General features: G+C 38.8%; 1 protein-coding gene across 1 annotated transcript in view; it reads right to left on the reverse strand.

The window, feature by feature from the left end:
* FGD5 (FYVE, RhoGEF and PH domain containing 5) overlaps window positions 1-19,715 on the reverse strand; it is a 144,874-nt gene that overhangs the window by 50,710 nt on the left and 74,449 nt on the right. The window contains exons 3-5 of the mRNA XM_070933600.1: window positions 16,461-16,519; window positions 16,319-16,349; window positions 8-159 (exon numbers count right to left, since the gene is read on the reverse strand). Coding sequence (XP_070789701.1) covers window positions 8-159; window positions 16,319-16,349; window positions 16,461-16,519 — 242 coding nt within the window. The remainder of the gene's footprint in view (window positions 1-7; window positions 160-16,318; window positions 16,350-16,460; window positions 16,520-19,715) is intronic.

A 19,715-nucleotide genomic window follows, 5' to 3' on the forward strand; every position in this document is an offset into this window, starting at 1 on the left:
TATTTACCAGTTAAGAACTTTTTCTTCCAGTTCCCCCAATATTTCTTGGTGTAGATTGTAGATTTCTGGGATTTCCTTCAGTCCTTCCTTGAGCTTTGTTTCTTCATGATCACTGTCATATTCATCTCCCAGCACTTTTAAGACAGCTTCATGGAAATCCTATAAATATACAATTTATAATATTATCTGCTTTAAGAGTTAACAACTTTTGTCCATATCTTGGTCATATGGTGCGTTTTAGTTAACACCATTACCATCTGTCTTATTAGCTCACTTTTACTTAGCAAGTCAAGGGCAATTCGGATAACAAACTCCCACAACCTCAAATTAATAGCTTTTGAATTTGAGAGAGGAAATGCATTCTTCATAACAGAAGTACATTCATGAAAATGTTTCTTACATGAAATTTGGGAAATTAGATAAATGGAACAGGTCAGGCAATAATAATTTCTTGGCTTCAATCAGTTCTTATTATATCATCACTAAAGACAAGCATTTTGCTAAAATCTCTTTTTTTCTATAATTGCACTAGCATTATCAGTTGCTGAAGCACGAACTACATAAACAGGAGATTTACAAGTATTATGAAATTAGGTTAAATTTTCAATATGTTATTAATTAATTTCAGTAACCAAACTACCAATCTTGTTAAAATCCAAGTAATGTATCATTAAGAAATCAATAATCAAGCCATTATAAATCATAATGTGAGATTATAAATTACAGTCATTTCTGTTCAAGCAATATAGATTTTATGCTAACAGATAACATAAAATCGGATGTAGTACAAGCTTATTTATTTATTAATCAAATTTATGTATCTTCCCTTCTCATGAGTTAAAAGTCTAAAACTGGTTTCCAAGTTGAGTTAAAATCTGAGTCACATTTTCTTTTAAAATATCAGGCTATTTTAGACTTAGAGAAACACTCCTAGAGTTTAATTGGGGGTTGTTGGTTTCTTTTTCAGGATTAAGGATTAAGAGTACTTTTCCATGGGAAGTATAAAGTGTTCTTGCAGCAATTAGCAAACACAGAGCTGGTTTAATATTTTTGTAGAAAAGCGTAACAGAAAAATATTTAACAATAACAAAAAGATAGCAAGTTGAAAAGGAAATTCAAAATTTGCTTCCTTCTAGTATGAATAATTTTTCAAAACTGTTGAGTTCTGTCACCAAGTATGGAAGAATAATCCAACTTGATCACTGCATTTCCAACCATTTTTAGAAAATAATTTTTCCATTTTAGAGAAATATGCCAATAGTAAAACATCTTTTACCAGTTTTCTCTAAGTACAATATTTGGTGTGAACTTAATATTCTTTTCCCCTTGCATTCCTATTATTATATCTAAATTCTGCATCTTTTTTAATTATCCTTTTGATAATTTGTTTAGTGTTTCACCAGCAGTTTAGAAATAAGGCCAGGAAACGCTTCAAATTTTGTGCAATGAGCTTTTCAAATTGTCACATCAAATTCAGCCAAATTCATCTCTTTGTTCTGACAGTTCTTTTAAAGCTATACTCAAAGTCTCAGAAGATTTTCCCTTTCTCTTATTAATTAAGACATCTTGGTTATGATTTGTTGTTTCGCCATTGAATAAATTTCTCTCTGCTTTCCGCTTCATAAAAATAAATAATAAAAAGGCAAGTGGTGATAAACCTGGACAAATTCTTTTTCTGCACATATTCCAAACATTTGGGACAAATGTTTATCCCAAACATTTATTATTGCAAGTCCTGTTCCCCTAGTTCAGGGGTGGGCAATTGTGGCTCTTTTACAACCTGTCCAACCAGCCAAGCTGTCTCAGGAATTCTGGGAGTTGAAGTCCACAGGTTGTAAAAGAGCCACAATTGCCCACCCCTGCCCTAGTTGAAGAAATCTAACCACATGGTGATTGTAAACCATTTTATAATCTAACCCAAGCAGCTAGTTTAGTAATATTTAAATTCTGGGACTGCTGGACTGCCTTGTTCTTTCTAATCCTCTAACACCTGGTATTTATTGCTCAGGGCTGTTGCACAGCAATGGTTCATAAATAGAGCTTGCCGGAGTGCAGGCAATCAAGAGTGGGAATGCTCTTTGCAGGCAAGAAGCTTCACACAACATATTTGTAGTGCTCAGTGCTCAACATGACACACTCTAGGGCTGGGGAAAGGTCCTGGATCTGTAGCCTCCTCAGCTCATGCCTCCAGCTGCCTTTTATGTTCCCTGTCTTGGTCAGCCTCAGGTGCTTGATTGCTAAGCTCCTGCTAGGCTGATGTTCATCTGGGGCCTCCAGAGCGATACTCTCCAGATCTTCCTGGCAGAAATGTCAAGAACAGTGTGAGAGGAAACTTTCTCCCAAGGAAACAACTTCCAACAATACTTATTTTGAGGGGTCCTTGGTGCTGTCTGAGCCTGGCTGTTTTCTTGCAGATGTTTCATTACCCAAACTAGGTAACATCATTAGGGCTAGTAAGGAGTTGGGTTTGTTCTCATCAATATACAGTATTCTAGTGCAGGGGTCACCAACCTTTCGGACCTCAAAGACCACTAAATTCATAATTTTAAATCCCGCGGACCACTAATATGATCTGCCTAATGACCGGCTGGGTGGGTGCGGGTAGGTGGTCATGTGGCTTGGTGGGCATGGTCAACTTGATGTCACTCATATTGAGGGGTGCCTCGATGGCCTCTACTCACCCCTCCCCGCCACTCCTCGCCTGCCAGCTCAGGCTCCTTAGGGCTCCAACAGGAAGCAGTTGTTGGAGCTAAGCAGCCATTTTGAGAAAGATTTGGCAAAACAGCTAGCTCAGTTCAAATTGAATCTGACCGAGGAGACTCAGCAGAAGCACCTTACTGAGGACTAAAAGCATAGGCTTTCCAAGCAGAGGAAAGACCTGTGGGAGTACAAGGCCAGGTATCAGCACCTGGAGGCTCAGCAGGCTGAGATGGTCAGCCAGCTCCAGGCCATGATACAGTCCCACTGGAACAAGGTCCTCTGGCTCTTTTCCACCAGCGGCACTTCCCTCCAACCTTCACCCAAAGCCCCACACCAGGAGGCTGAAGCAGACCCAGTCAGAATTTCTGCCCCCCTCCAACCTGCACAAAAAGACCCCAAAGGGGGAGACTCTCTGCAGTAACACATATATTCATTGCATGTATCCAGCCCAGGAGCCGTAGTTTGAGGACCCCTGATTTAGTGCAATATAAAAAATGCAAATAATTTTTCTGTGGACCACCAAACTTTTCTTGTGGACCACCAGTGGTTCACAGACCACCAGTTGGTGACCACTGTTCTAGTGCCTTGCCCTGTCAGTGTCAGGCATATACCTCTTTTTCCAGTGTATATCACCCTATCCTTCTGGATCACTATTAATAACAATCTCATCTTAGTTAGATGGTTTGTAATTATAAATGTTGTGCAATTACAATCTTTCAAGAGATGAAAGTGGAAGAAAGTACAGTTTGATATAATCGTCCTCCACTTACTTTAATCTTTTGTTCTAGCTACTATAAGGTTCTGTGTCCTATCAAACCAGTAGAAGTATGTAATACAGTACATCAATCATACTGACAAAATAAGCCCAGTGTATAAACTTGGCTTATTTTTTTCATTCATATTATCTAGTGCTTTAACTCAGTGTACTGTATATGTTTATATTAAAGAGAGGCTAAAAGAGCAAAGAAAATGGTGGTATGTAAAGAAATAACTGCATAATCCAGAAAACATTAGCTCTTTTCGGTCCATACCAAAAGTAGATTAGAGCAAGCAAGCAAGAGGAAGAAAGATAATGCAAGCTAAGTGGTTTTAATGATAAAATCTGAGTCAATTCAGCAGGTTCTGCATAATTCTCTAATTTACATCATCCCACAAGATTTCTACAACCCCTTATCAAAATCAAATATCATGGCGTATGTGCAGGGTAGAAAGTAGCTGTGTATTTCTATCGTGCTGGATAAGTAGCCTGCGGAAGAATCCATGGGTTCATGAAATTCCTCTCATTTCCCTGGAGCAGAACTGCTTGGAGTAGAGTTGAATCAGGCAGCTGGGTGTTCCTTTGTTCTGGCCCATGTTCTGGCTCTTGGCGGGAAAATTTCTTGCTTGCTGCCAGTTTAATCTTTGTGGGAAGATAGCTAGAAGTTACTTTGTCTATGAGAATAACTATACACTGGGGGGAACTGGAAACATATTTTTAAACTCCTGCATACTCTGGAGTGCCATGTGGAATCGCTTAAAAAACATTTAGCATTTTCCCAACTCTTCCTTTGTGTCCTAGTAAAGTATGGAAATGTCTGGAGTTTTTATTGCACAAGAGAGAGGAAAAAGAAAAGCATGCTCTTGTTCCGAGGAAGAGTGGGAGCTGCTAATTGAAAAGCTGGCTCAAAAGGGATGCTTTGTGAAGAGATGGAACTTGAAAAACCTCAGTGGCTCCTCAGTTATGGCATCTGCAGCAGATGTGGAGATTACAAAAGTTCTTGGTTTCATTAAAACAAAAAAACAAAACAGCTATCGACCCTGATTTGTCCTTCCTTTCCAGTCTGTGCTGTAGAGAGACACATCATTAACTCTTGCAATGGATAAATCTGTTGAAACATCATGTCAAATATTAGTTATTAATAGGAACAGAACTAAGAACTGACATAAGCAGAAGGGAAAAAAATCATTTGTCTGGAGGGATTCCTCCAAGTTTTATTTTGTTTTGACATGATATCTATTTTGCTTTCATCCTCACTTTTCACTATTTTCAAGCAACTCATGATGTTAACCTATTTGCTTGCATAAGGGGTTGTTTACGTGAAAAGTATCTGGTTTGAAGTTGCTACTCGTTTTTTACTTACATCGTATATGAAATCTACAACTGTTGGTAGGTCACTTAATTTCCCTGTTTCCCATCTTGTCCTTTCACAGTATTTTCAGATCTGATATGTAATAATTGTAAATACAAATTTTAAATGCAGCTATAGAGCCATCTATGGATTTGGGATATCTTTGTGATAGAATATCCAGCTAGACTGAAGGGAAGGCTTAAGAGGGGCCTAAGTTTAGAGTCTTTGCATTACAGTGAGCGGCACAGGTCAGACTCTCTGAGAATCAATGAAGCTTTATTTTGCTGTTCCCAAGGGAATGCGCTAAACACAGTGTATTTTCCCTCATGCCATCACTCTGCTGAATACCTAATTCTCTCATGGCCATCTAATGTCTATGTATAACAACCTATGTGTTGTGGCTGTAGTATTACTATTTATCCTTCTTATTATCTTCTGTTGCTTTGCATGTACACTGAGTGTTCTGTACCGGAGACAACTTCCTCATGTGTCTAATCACACTTGGCCAAATAAAGTATTCAATTCAATTCAGTTCAGTCAATCTGGTGAGATTCTTGTACCACAGTTTGAGTAGCAATAAAACTACTGTTGAGACTCTTCATGAGTGGTTCTGGTTGCTTTTGCCTGATAATTTTCTTAGTAACGCAAGAAGTTTCCTAAGAATGCAAAATGGGTTTTCTTTTTAATATTCCCAACCAGAATGGAAACATTGGATGGGAATCATTGGGACACATGCAGGGGTGGGTTCTACTTACCTTTACTACCGGTTTGCAGTGGGGCCGCATGCTCTTCTGTGCAAGCGCAGAAGCTTCTGTGCATGTGCAGAAGCGTTTTGATGATGTTGGGGTCGGTGGGTGGAGCCTCCCGCCCGTTTTACTACCGGTTCTATAGAACCGGTGCGAACCGGGGGCAACCACTGGACACATGTAGATAGTATGAGGAAAGCATGCCCTGACTTAACCCAGCCAATGTTGAAGCATCCCTTTGCATCTAAAGAGCTTAAGAACTGGGTCTCTGAAAACCATCAGAGGATACTCTTGTCTTGCCTCCTGATTGAGCACTTTAATTTTCGTCTTTAGAAGGTAGGAAGATAATCCTAGGAATAGACTAAGACTATAGAACACCCTTTGAAATCACTAAAACTGGCCTTAAGTTCTTTTGGATGCAGATGGAAAACTATTTGACTGTTCATTATGTTTTTTTAACAATAGTATTTATGAGTGCGTTTTTAATTCAAATATATTGACAATTTGGTTTTATTCTATTTTTCCTGGCACTGTTGGAATATTCAATGAGTAGAGGAACAAGACAGGGAAAAAAAAGTCATGTGAGAATCCAAGATCATCTCTAGTGACAGATTATGAGAGGAGATAATACATATTCAGAAACTGCACAGCTGCAGTTTAACTAAACTGTTGTTGTTGCTTTTCCAGAAATGTTGTGTTTTCCATTTGGAATTGATTTAAATAGTTGAGATTTCAGTTGGAATACTTGACTTTATGTAGGTATTTCTGCAGACAATGCTGAAGATGATTTAATTTCAGTTGGGGGAAAAAGTCCTGGATGAAGGTAATTCACATGATTTCAATGCTGTTTTCAACCCATTTGCTCCTCTGGTCACTGACCTTAGTTTCATTTTATCAACAGGGCTATTTTGCCCTTTTTTAGCTGAACTGTGATTTTGTTTATTAGTATTTATCATATAATAAACCATATACCATGAGTCATTGTTTAGCTCAAAAAACGTAAGCTGTATTGGACCTATAAAAGAGAATATTTGTAGCTCAGGGTTGAAATGAGGGTCCTTGGTGCTCTCTGAGCTTTGGTTGTTTTCTTGCAGACGTTTCATTACCTAAAGTAGGTAAAATCATCAGTGCTAGTGGACTAGCAAAGAGCACCCAGGACTCCTCAATATTGGACCTGGTTATTGTTTGTTTGTTTACTTGCTTAACATGTTTATTGATTGATCGATTGATTTCAATGCTTTGTATCCCACCTACAGTAATTCTCCAGTTCAGGAAATACAAAGACTACTGGCAAAATCCCAGAAGAAAGCAGTGCCAAATATACTGTTACCAAATAAAGTACTTGGAGCTGTCTGTTTTAACTAGGAACTGAGTTTGACTTGACTTGAAACTTTTATCATACCATGAAGCAAATCAGTAGAATTATTATGGCCAATATAAGTAGGTTGAAAATATTGGAGCGTTATCATGATACTTTGAAACTTTTTTCTACTATTTGTATTTTACCCTCTTAGTATTCTTGCCTGATTTTTTACTTTTTTGTCTACATTATTTTGTTTACCTTCTTTAAAATGCTTAATATACTCCCCCCACCCCCCCACCCCATCCCTTTACAGGTATTCTGGACCATCTACCTTTTCTGGACCAAATGCCCAAAGCTCACATGTGCGAATGTGTGCATGGGCACCCAAACCCCCAAAATGCCCGATGCACACAGCCCCCCACATGTGCCCTGCTCCCTTGTGCATGCGACCCCCTGCACGCACCCACCTCCAGTGCATGCAACGTGGCCCCTGCACACACCCCACCACTCTGCACGCACCCTGCCCCCATGAATGCATGCACAGCCCCCCGCACATGCCCCACCCCCTGCACATGCGCGGCAGAGACCCGAAGACCAGCTGTGCAGCAGGAGGCACGCGCACATGCGGGTGGAGTTGAAGTGGGGTGATGGCTCATGTGCCCACAGAAAGGGAGCTGCGTACCACCTATGGTACGTGTACCATAGGTTTGCCATCACGGATCTAAGCAGTCAAGTCAGCCTCAGTATTGGAGCACGGCTAAGAACTGGAGCAAAAGCTCTATTTTGTATTCTATATGGGGCTACTCTGGAATAATACCCTGAAACTTCAACTGATACAAAATGCAACTGCATGGGCAATTTTGGATGCCCAAAGAATGGTGCATATAACACTTCTTCTGTGCACTTCTGCATTGGGTGCTGTCCTGTTTCTGAGTCCAATCCAAGGCATTGATTATGACATTTAAAGCCCTACATGGCATGAGCTAGGCTATTTACAGAATAGTCTATGTCCCATTGCAGATACCCTCAGTCAATGAATTCTGACTGGTGGGATCCAGGAAGAGGGCCTTCTCTGCTATGGCCCCTGCAATCTCTCTCTGGAGGTGAGACAAGGCCTCACTCTCCTGGCCTTCCAAAAAGGCATAAAACTATGGCACCACAACCTTGCTTGGGGCACACAAAGGAACACAAAGTTGTGGGTCTGGTTAGTGACTGAAAGCCCTACCCCCTCCTTTTAATTAATTTTTAACATCCCTTGTTCTTTTAAATTTTAAATATTGTTTTTATGCTTTTAATATTTTATTGTACATCATACAGAGTCCCTCTATGAAAGAGGTGGGCGGTTCTTAAATATGATAAGTAAATATGATAAATAAATATGATGAACTGATAAATAAATAAAATGTAAGCTGAGTCCATAAGCCTTGGTGTCATATGCATTCCTTACGTGTTTAAACTTTATATTATAGACTTTCTAGGACTTTATAGCCCAAGTGTCTATTTATCTTGTAATGTATGTGTCAAATCTAGACAGCAATGTCTAAATGACAAATCTAGACAGCATATTAAAAAGCAGAGACATCACCCTGCCAACAAAAGTGCGTATAGTCAAGGCTATGGTTTTCCCAGTTGCAATGTATGGCTGTGAAAGTTGGATCATAAGAAAGGCTGAGCGCCAAAGAATTGAGGCCTTTGAACTATGGTGCTGGAGAAGACTCCTGCGATAAGACTCCTGCAAGGTGATCAAACCGGTTCAGTCCTAAAGGAGATCAATCCTGACTGCTCTTTAGAAGGCCAGATCCTGAAGATGAAACTCAAATACTTTGGCCACCTAATGAGAAGGAAGAACTCACTGGAGAAGAGCCTAATGCTGGGAACAATTGAGGGCAAAAGAAGAAGGGGATGACAGAGAATGAGGTGGCTGGATGGAGTCACTGAAGCAGTAGGCGTGAGCTTAAATGGACTCCAGAAGATGATAGAGGACAGGAAGGCCTGGAGGAAAGTTGTCCATCGGGTCGTGATGGGTCGGACATGACTTCGCAACTAACAACAACAAATGTGTGAAATGGGTCTCACTTTCACTTCAATTTCAAATCCATCCATTTTTAAAGTTTTCAATCCATCCATTTTCAACTTTTTCTCCTTGTCCCAAAGTTTTTTACTGCTTGTAACATTTCCGGCAATCGATAAACCATGCCTGCAAAATCACTTTGGAGAACTAAGTATAATTGCTTTAGCAAGAAAGCCCAGCTTTGCTTTCTCATAAAACTTCAGCAAATTTATTTAATCATTAATTGTCTTAATTGCTACATCATTATAAATTTTCAAATAAGTGATTTAATTTTGACAGCCAGAATAGCCAACTTTGCCGTGATTAATTTCCTATGTCTGAAGCCTGTGGTAATTGCTAGGAACATCCGTTGAGGAAAAGAAAAAGAAAAAAAATAATCCTGGGGCCCAAAGTACTGAAGCCCTAGGAAACTATTAATCAAAGGTAAAGTACTTCTGCAGCCTCAGTAATTGATCAATCATAGTACAAGAAAGGCTTCCAAATCCATCATATGAAAAACACAGTAAAACAAAACATTTTTGTAATCCATATAATTTCCTGTTAAATATAAAATAAGAGGAAAGAACTGAAGTCATTACATTATTCTGAACAGTTCATGCAATTCATCCTATAAAGAACATCAATGTTTCTGCCTTAAAACATGTAACTATTATTTCATATTTCCAGAATCCAACCATTTACAAGGCACAATAGTACAGATAAATGTCTGTATAAATAGATAAATAGAATCTCTATTTATGACTCTTTACTTTGCTCTCGCATTTATTGGAAGGGCCAGTTAAAATGAAATTGTGGGAAGATTCTTTGTAGAGAAAAGGAAGAAGATGGGTGACAACCAGGGGTGGGCTTCAAAAATTTTAGCAAGGGGTTCTCTGCCCAGTGGCTGGGTGGGTGTAGCCATGGTGGGTGTGACCTAGTTGGCCTCCTGCATCATGGCCTTGAGCCTCTGGGAGCCTCCGGGAGGGCAAAAATGGCCTCCCCAGGCTCCGGTGGCCCTTTGGAGGCCAGAAACAGGCCCATTTCCGGCCTTCCAGACCTTCCGGTAGTCCCGTTTTTCGCCCTCCCCAAGCCTCCGCACGGGCCCTGCATCCAAAACATGCCGCATGGGGACTCCTGGGAGGAGCGGGGTGGGAGGGCCAGCCAGGAGTGGGATTTGGGGGTTCTCCAAACTGCACAGAATCTTAGCTAGAGGTTCTCCTGAACCCCTGCGAACCCCCAGCAGCACACAACACTGTCAAATAATTTACTAAATAAATTTACTAAATTTACTAAGACTGTATTACTATTCTCTTCCTTACTAGTATCTATCTCTTCCTACTTATTACTATAACCATGTTGCTTGTATCTTTCAATTTATATTGTTTTTATTTGTTTCCTAGTACGATTTGATAGCTTATTAGTAACCTTGACTATCACTAAGTTTTGTATCTTTTTATTCTCGATGAATGTATTTTATTCTCCTTATATACACTGAGAGCATATACACCAAAGACAAATTCCTTATGTGTCCAATCACACTTGGCCAATCAAGAATTCTATTCTATTCTATTCTATCATCTATCTATCTATCTATCTATCTATCTATCTATCTATCTATCTATCTATCTACCTACCTACCTACCTACCTACCTACCTACCTACCTGAGCTTCATCACAGAACCTTATTCGGTGATTTTTGGTCTGTTATTTTGGTGAAGAATGAAGGCTGAAACTCGGTGTACACAACCTTTTGTTCCTGAATGAAAGATGGGATAAAAATCTAATAAAAAATAATGAGCACCATTCTGGGAGCAAGAGCAGCTAAAGCAATCAGCAAATAAATGTCTAGGGTTTTCTTGCTGTAATGTATGAACTCTGACTTTACGGATATCTGACAATTCTGAGTCAGAAGGCCTGGGTTTATTCTTCATTTCCAGTTCCTGGTTGGGTCAAGGGGGACACATTAGGGACTCCAATTTGTCCTGATTTTTTTTAAAAAATGACAAAAGAAGATTCTCTGACATACTTAGCAGAATATACCCAATAGGGATACCCGTGTTGCATTGTGTTAGGGCTCTAAACAATTCTGTCCTACCATGCTATGTGAATGTAGCCAATAAAAATAATGGTTTATCATTGTATGAATTTATCATTGTATTGTGAATACCTTTCAGTCTACATCTCTGAGATGGCCTTAAGGAGATAAAAAGATTTGTCTTTGGTTAACCATAATGTAGCAATATCAGACATAAATATCAACATAAATAAATAAAAACATAAAGGAATAAAACATAAAAGAACCCCAAGATAGTGAAAGGACAACTATCATTTAGCCTCATTAACCACTTTGCAGGCTCACCATGGGATCCCCAGGGTGGATGGAAGAATCATGTTTTTCAAGGATTTCTGGAAAGCTAATAGAGATGGAGTTAACCTCACTTCAGGGGGAAGAATGCTCCAGAACTACAGCAGAAATGATACATCTCCTGGGTCCTGCCAGGTGAGACCTGGAACATACCTTTTCTGCTGGACCTGATAGGATGGGTAGATATAACCAGGAAGTCCCTCAAATAACATACTTATAGTGCAGTCATTTAAATCAATAGGACAAATTAGCAATGACTTTATATAAGTCTCTGTATAAACTGAGAAGTAGATTAACAGCATTTCAGGGACATTATTTGGCTAAACGTTTAGTGAGTTGTTGTAGAGGATATGGATAGCTTTCAAATAACATTGTCTGCTTGTTGATACACATACTTGATGCACCTACATATGTTGTACAAATTGAAGAGCCTGGGTTGGGACCCAGAGCTCTCCCCCATGGCCCCACAGAAATGCTTTCCTCCTGTTCTTGAGCCAGGAAGAAACTATACTGATGATATGCCCATAACCTCATTTCATTATCCCACAATTTAGTGTGGAATAGTTTCAGTACAGTGATTAGTGGATCTTCTGCTGTCCTTTTCCCATCCATCCATCCATCCATCATCACTCCCACCAATAGGAACATTGGTTGGCAACTGCTCTCTTGAATGTGTGCTTGGGCAGAATTGGATGGGTCCAAGTCTTAATCTTATTATTTCTGTCAGAAAATTGATGGTCCTATCGGAGGATGCTATTGCCAAATAATCCTTCCTTCCTTCCTTCCTTCCTAAGGCTCCCTGAATGATTGGAAAAGTTGATTTAAAATACAAGGTAGGCAAGCCCAAAACTGAAAAGGTGGATCTTAGATTGGTTAACTCTGAACAACAGATTAATGAACAACAGATTAATGAACAGATTAACTCTGAACAACAGATTAATGAAATGCAATGTTATATGTAATTACAATAGATATAATTGGAAGAATTAGATTAAGTATTTCCAAACTATAAGTCTAGAAAATCTGATTCAACAAAGCAGGATATGCAACATCAGAGATTAACAGCCCACTCTTATGGAACACATTGCTCACTCTCAAGCACAAGAAACCAGATGGAATATACTACTGTGATTTAAGCACTTGGAAAATGCAGGCACTCTGCAACAGAAGTATATCCTCAGGGGAAGTCATCTGGGTTGCCTGCAGCAACCACCTATAACTATATTCCACCTGCATAAGATCAAGTAAGCTACAAGTAATTATAGTGCCCTCTTTATAAAGGAGACTATTACTGGAAGTGTTATTAATTGCATCCCCATTAAGAGCTGTGAGCAGGCAAAACTGCACAGTTGTAAACAAATACACAGTTGGTGTGAAGCAATCAGGAACAATTCATTTTCTTGGACATCAAATCAAGCTAGTACTATGGACACATTCCAGAGGACAGCAAAACAATAGTGTAGTTTCCTTCATCTGACAAAGAAATTCTAAGATCTCCACTAGATATGTTTCTCAGCCATCCATTTTAGAAACAGGAAGTGTACTTACAAGAACCACTTTGTTACATTTAAACATGCTGTTTCTCTCTCCTCTGTTCTCTCTCCTCTGTCCACCCAAACCACCAACTCCAGGGAAAATGAACTATCGTGGACATGTGTAAAAATGATGCATAAGTTAATTTGTAATGGAATGAGAATCTGCTTTGGTATGAATTGTATCGGATAGATGGATTTTGTGCCTTAATGCATATCAATCTCCATACATAGAAGAAAAAAAACTCACTGGATTGTGAACATACGTATAATGTCTAAAAGGTGTCTAATGTGTAGGATTGTTAAGCTAGCCTCAGATTTTCATTTGGCCTATTTAATCACTGATGCAATCAGGCAGTTTAATATGTCAACTGACTTCATAGTAAAGTTCAGGGGTGTCAAACTTGCGATGACACATTGTCGTCACGTGATGTATCACAACTTTTTCCCCCTTCACTAAAATGGGGGTGGGGGTGGCCAGCGTATGACGCATTTGGCCCGCAGGCCACGAGTTTGACATCCCTGTATTAGCTGATTTCCGATGATGGTGCAAATTCTCTCTGTAGTACTTTCAGTGATGGTACACGCGAGAAATCTGTCCTTCATGTTGCAGTCATTCCCTAATGAGCATGACACCTAGATGTACGGTAGTTCTAAGTATGCTGTTTTTGAAACTAGATTTGCCTATTGCCAAACACACAACTGGTTGCTAGTGTTCTTACTAAGAGCTAGTAACTGGAAATAAGTAAACAGCACCTAAATTTCTAGATTAACATCAAACTCTTTATTTTTGAGCCACACCAGCTGATATAAAGTTTAAGCTCATACAATGTTTCCAGTCTTCCAGTTCAATAGCGGAGTGGGTGTATGTAAATGTCATCATTTTGGCAATCAATCAAGCTATTAAGGTCTGCTTAAAAGGCCAAACTTTTTCTGTTATGCTGAATGGGGTGGTGATCTATTCTAGAGTCTTTCTCTCTGTGCTGTGTGTGTGTAAGGGACAGGGGTGATGGACAGAAAAAGGTGCTCCTTAGAGTTTAAGAAAATAATAATTTTCTTCTTTCAAATCAGGGTGTGGTGCAATTTTGTTCTCTTTACGGCAATGTAACAGAAGACGCACAACTTTTTAAAACTGTATTTTTCTTTCCAGAGTGTGATGTTGGCAGGGAAGAATGACAATGAAAGGGAAATAAGTTTGTCCCCTTCCCTCCCCCAAGCCGCAGATTTATTTTGCAGTCGCAAGGTCACAAAAGCAGACTATTGTGTCTAATCTTGACACAAACTACCCATTCTAAAAGTAGCTGACAAGAAAGGATGAAAAATGTCTTGAGGATCCTTAGAAAGACTTGTCATACTTTAAAGTGGCAACCTGGCACAAAACCCTCAACAACATATTGGCATAAAAGATGGAAATGTTAGAAACATTATTATAAAGTTTTTGTTTAATACCTGTGATTTTGCAGACCTGTGCGAAACAAAACTTCAAAGTAGCTAAAAGATTCAATGGTTTTCAATAATGTAAAACTGAGCTTGAAACGGAATTATGTACAAATAAACATATTATTGCCAAAATGCATAATTTTTGTTGAAATTTGAGACAGAAGAACAAGTGAAAGATTGTATAATATGGGCTAAAATTTTGGATATAATATATTTTACAAATAGAACAATGTAAAAATATTTAGTTGATGAGTTGATGGGACTGAAATTTGCATTATAAATAAATATAATTTTTATAAAACGATGTACTGTTGGTTTACTGTATATCACCAAAGAAACTGTCTAGAACAGTGATGGTGAACCTTTTCAGCACCAAGTGCCAAAAAGATTGCACGGAAACATCGCACGCACACACGCGCACTCATCGGGGCCGCGTTCCGGAAAAGCCAAACTTCCGGGTTCTAGCGCGCATGCGTGCCTGATGATCAGATGGCCGGCACGCATGTGCCGGCTGGTTTTTGGCACTGCTGCACACATGAAGGACAAACAGGCAAGGCCGCGTGTGCTGGGAGACATGGTTTTGTGTGCCACTTTGGGCACGCGTGCCATAGATTCGCCATCACGGTCTAGAATGTATAAAGATACTTTACATTTATACTGGAAATGTGAACAACATGAAGGGACATTTATCATGTTTGACAGATGTGTAACGAAGTCAGAGCATTTTGGATACACTTACATTCGATAATTCAGAAGATTTTAAGGACTAGCGTGTAATTGAAACCAGAAGCTTTTCTTTTGGGACTAATGAACAGACATCTCTCTCTCTTTCTCTCTCCCTCCCTCTCTCCCTCCCTCTCTCCTTCCCTCTCCCTCTCTCTCTGAAAACTAGTGCAAGATTATTAGATGCTCAAAAGTGAAAAGGTTTGGCATTGGAGGAATAGTTAGTGAAGAAGACGGAATTTGCGGAGATGGCTAAACTGACTTCCCTGACTAAACAAATATAATATTTCCATTTATTGTTGAATGGATACCTCTTATAGATTTTTTGCATGAAACAAAAAAAAAATGAACTCATCTGATGATTAGGAGAAAAATTTAGATAATGAAAAACGAGCTTTTCTTTTGTAACCATAGAGCTAATTGTATTTCCTGCAAAGAACACTGAAAGCTTCTTTTTTCTATTTCTTTCTATCTTTTCATTTTGCACTTTTATCTTTTCTCTCTTTCTTTTCCTTTCTCCTTTTCCTTTATTTAATATTAGTTCTTGTTCGTTTTTAATGTTTAGGGATTACTAGAGCTACAAATATTCTCTTCTATCAATATTTAGTTTTCTTGTATTCTTGTATTTATTTAACAAAACTGCTATATCAATTACAGCAGGGAAACATGCTGTAAGAACTCTGTTCTATGGGTTTTCCTTGTAATCCTAGGTATATTTTTTTTCAGAAATAAATCTTACTGAAATCAATGAAGCATTTTTCCTAGTGAATATTGGTTCCTGGATAAATAGCAAAACTCCTGCATCTAAGTGGGAGCTGATAGTCTAAAATGTCAGCTGAATGTTTTTCTGAAGTACACAACATATATTTGAGTTATAGAGGTGATTAATAGAGACCATCCAATGCCTAAGCAAACAACTCTAACAACATATTCTCTCTTCTCATCCAAAACGTAGAATAAGCATCATCATTTTTACAATTGATTGCCCTATTACACGGCTCTTTTCAACATTATTTTTCTGAATCAATGATAATCACCACCTCAGTTTTTCCTCCTCCCTCCATAAAGTATTTCAAGAAAATTATTCTCTTAGACAAATTCCTGGCCAGTTGTCTGGCCAACAATTCTTACAGATGCAAAATTCCAGATTTCTGGCACAGACCGAGAATCATCCTTTTCCCCCCTTTCCTATCCTGAGACAGATTTCATTGCAACGCCTCAGTAAGCTCTTTTCCATGACAACCTGCCCCTCACCGAATTCACCTCAGCCTCCTCAGTGCTTCTTCTGTCTCCTAAATTATTACTAAGTAAGACGGCAATTAGCTTTCAACAATTAAAATGATTTACTTACCGTATGTAACAGCCGGAGCATCTCCACATACCTGTGAAAAAGAGATGCAATTTTACTAAATGGCCAACCGGCTAGAGCTGAATGAATCAAAGTGGAATGCACTACATAGTTCCTAAGAATTATTAAAAACTGATAGACTCACACTTTTTCTGATGACACAAGTTCCTGCGCGACAAGTTGAGCTCTGGATTGCCCTTCTTTCTGTGAAAAGCAAAACAAAGGAAGGTAAAGGTCTGCAGACAATTTGGATTCTTATATTATTATTCATACTAGTTGTCTCATACAATAAACATGGTAGGTGGGACACAAGTATAAAACCCAAAATACAACACAGTATAATTTTACCGCCCTGAATTCTAACATGAGAGTCTAACATGACTCTGAGGTTTCTTTCCCAAACCCCTAAAAATTTACCCTTAGACTGTCTACTGTCAACCTCACCCCATTCCTAAGAGGTCTGTAAGGGGCGTGCATAAGTGCACCAGCGTGCCTGCCGTCCCTGTCGTAATGTTCCCTTTTATTCATATCCATTTCATGTATTCATAATTATGTTTATACTTATATCTGTTATCTAATACATGCTTGACGAAAATAAATAAATCAAATAAATCAAATAAAATGTTTTCCTGAGATCTTTTCCAGGGCCACTCATCAAATACTGCAGGTACTCCTCAACCTACGACCACAATTGAACCCAAAATTTATATTGTTAAGTGAGAAATTTGTTCAGTGAGTTTTGCCCCATTTTGCGACTTTTCTTGCCATGTTTGTTAAATGAATCACTACAGTTGTTAAATTAGTAACACGGTTGTTAAGTGAATCTGGTTTCCTCATTATCTTTGCTTATCAGAAGGTCAAAAAAGGCAATCATATGACCCTGGGACACTGAAACTGTCATAAATGTGAGTCAGTTGTCAAACATCCAAATGTAAATCACGTGATCATGGGGATGCTCTCAAGTGTGGAAAACAGTCATAAGTCACTTTTTTCAGTGATGTTGTAACTTTGAACAGTCACTAAATGCAAGTCGAGGACTACCTGTAAAATAAGGTTTATGGTGGCCTAAGAAAAGCAGTTTTTTCTGGGAGCATCACATTTATGCAATGACTTCTTCAAAGAAGGTCTCCTACCACCTTTGGTGTCATTTTTTTTCAACCTGATAGAGACAGAGCTCCTGTCTGTTCTGTCAGCTAACTGTTCCCCATGGCCATGAAGTAAGGGAAACAGAGATCCATTTTTTATTGTAGTACCTGCATTGTAACCCCTAAATTTATTAGGTTTTAGAAAATTATTCAAAACAAAACAAGCTTGTCAGATGCTACACCTTTTCTATCCTGCTCTACGAAGTGGAGAGTTGGTCTCTGACAGAAAAGCCACTTGAAGCGACTAGAAGTTTTTGAAATGTGGATTTACAGGCGGCTGTTATGTATAAGTTGAGTTGACAAAATCAGAAATGAGGAGATAATAAGCTGCCTGGAAAAGCCAAGGGAAATCATCAAAACCATTAAAAAGCGAAAGTTAAAATATTTTGGATATGTGATGTGACACCCAGAAAAATATGGCATATTTCACTTAATCCTCCAAGGAAAGATTGAAGGCAAATGAGGTCCAGGCATAAGAAGAACATCATGGCTTCAAAATCTAAGGGTCTGGTTTGGACAAAACGCAACAGCACTTTCTTGTGCAGCTGTTGATAAAAATAGGATTGCCAACATTATCACCAATGTCTGATGATGGATATGGCACAAGAAGAAGAAGAAGATTCAAAACAAAATTATTTAAGAGAGACTTTGATTATTAATTGATCCTAATTCTTTTTTTTTTTTTTAGTTTTTGTTTAATTGCTGCTAGGATTTTTATTTTATGTTTTTAAACCTTATTTTTTTTCTAATTGATTAATCATGTTTTAATAGTATTATAATCTGCTAAACTGGGGCATTCATGGAATGGGGATAAATTAATTAAGATGGTGAGTGCAATAAGGTATTAAAAGGGGGGTGGATGGCTTAGGTTTGTAGCCATACCTAATATCTTGGGGGGGGGGGTTCTCCTTTTCTGGACCCTTCCACTCCCCCATATTTATGACTCATATTTACAATGGTTGCAGTGTCCCAGGGTCACGTAATCACCTGTTGTAATCTTCTGACCAACAAAGTCAATGGGGAAGCCAGATTAATTTAACAACCATAGTGCAGGGGTGAAATGCTCCCGGTTCAAACCGGATCGCCCGATCCGATGGCAGCGGGTGGTTCGGAGAACCGGTAGCAAAAATCCCTGCCCCCCCCCATGGCCAGCTGAGCCTCGCAATCATCAGAGGCTTTTTAAAAAAAATTTAAAAGTATTTTTTTTGCAACCTCTTCGGCTGAAGAGGTTGTAGAAAAAATGTTTTTAAAAGAAAAAAAAGCCTCTGACGATCAGGCAACTCAGCTGGGATCGTCAGAGGCTTTTAAAAGCATTTTTTTACAACCTCTTCGGCCTACCCAGTCACATTAACCCCGCCACCAAGCCACGCCCACAGAACCAGTAGTAACAAATTTTACATTTCACCACTGCTGTAGTGATTCACTTAACGGCTGTCTCAAGCAAGGTTGTAAAATGGAGCAAAATTCACTTAACAACTGTCTCATTTAGCAACAGAAATTTTGGGCTCAGTTGTGGTCATAAAGCCGAGGACTACCTGTATTCCCTTGTAACACTTGAGTACATAATATGAAACTAAGCAGCCATTTATTTTTGTCACTAAAAGTTAATACTGTACTTGGTTTGTTTTGCCCTGTCTTCTACCTTTGTAGAATAGGATGATCTTTCCCATCATCTGTCGAAAAACCTTTACGTGCTGATACTTCTTAATCTTGATGATTTCACCCTCTTTGCCCTTGATAAACTCCAGTGAGATGAGGCCAGTGAAAAGCAGGTATACTTAATTATGTTTCATAGTTTATATGAGCAAATCAGAAAACCCCATGGGATGAAACTTTAATGCAGACTTAACCACGAGAGTGCTGCATATTTGCTGGTTTTAAAAGGATCTATTTGCCCTCATCTCTTTGGAGTTCCCTGATTGACAGAGGGATGTAAGATCTTTTTTGCTATTACTGTATTTCTGAATATTCTTTGATTGCGATCATATATTATGTTATTTTCTTATATTGCCCTGGTAAAGTGTTTGTACAAGTGAGATCATTGCTTCCAAATCAAGGTTATCTCAGTTATCATGGGTAAAAAAAACCAAAGAAAGAAACCAACCAAAAAACCTGGCTTGGTTCTGCAACCCAACAAGACAGACACAGACTTCAGAGGATAATTAGAACTGCAGAAAAAACAATTGCTACCAACCTGCCTTCCATTGAGGACCTGTATACTGCACGAGTCAAAAAGAGGGCTATGAAAATATCTA

The sequence above is a fragment of the Pituophis catenifer genome, unplaced genomic scaffold, assembly GCF_029215685.1.
Source record: "Pituophis catenifer annectens isolate HBS135680 unplaced genomic scaffold, rPitCat1.0.hap2 SCAF_2, whole genome shotgun sequence".
Lineage (NCBI taxonomy): Eukaryota > Metazoa > Chordata > Lepidosauria > Squamata > Colubridae > Pituophis > Pituophis catenifer.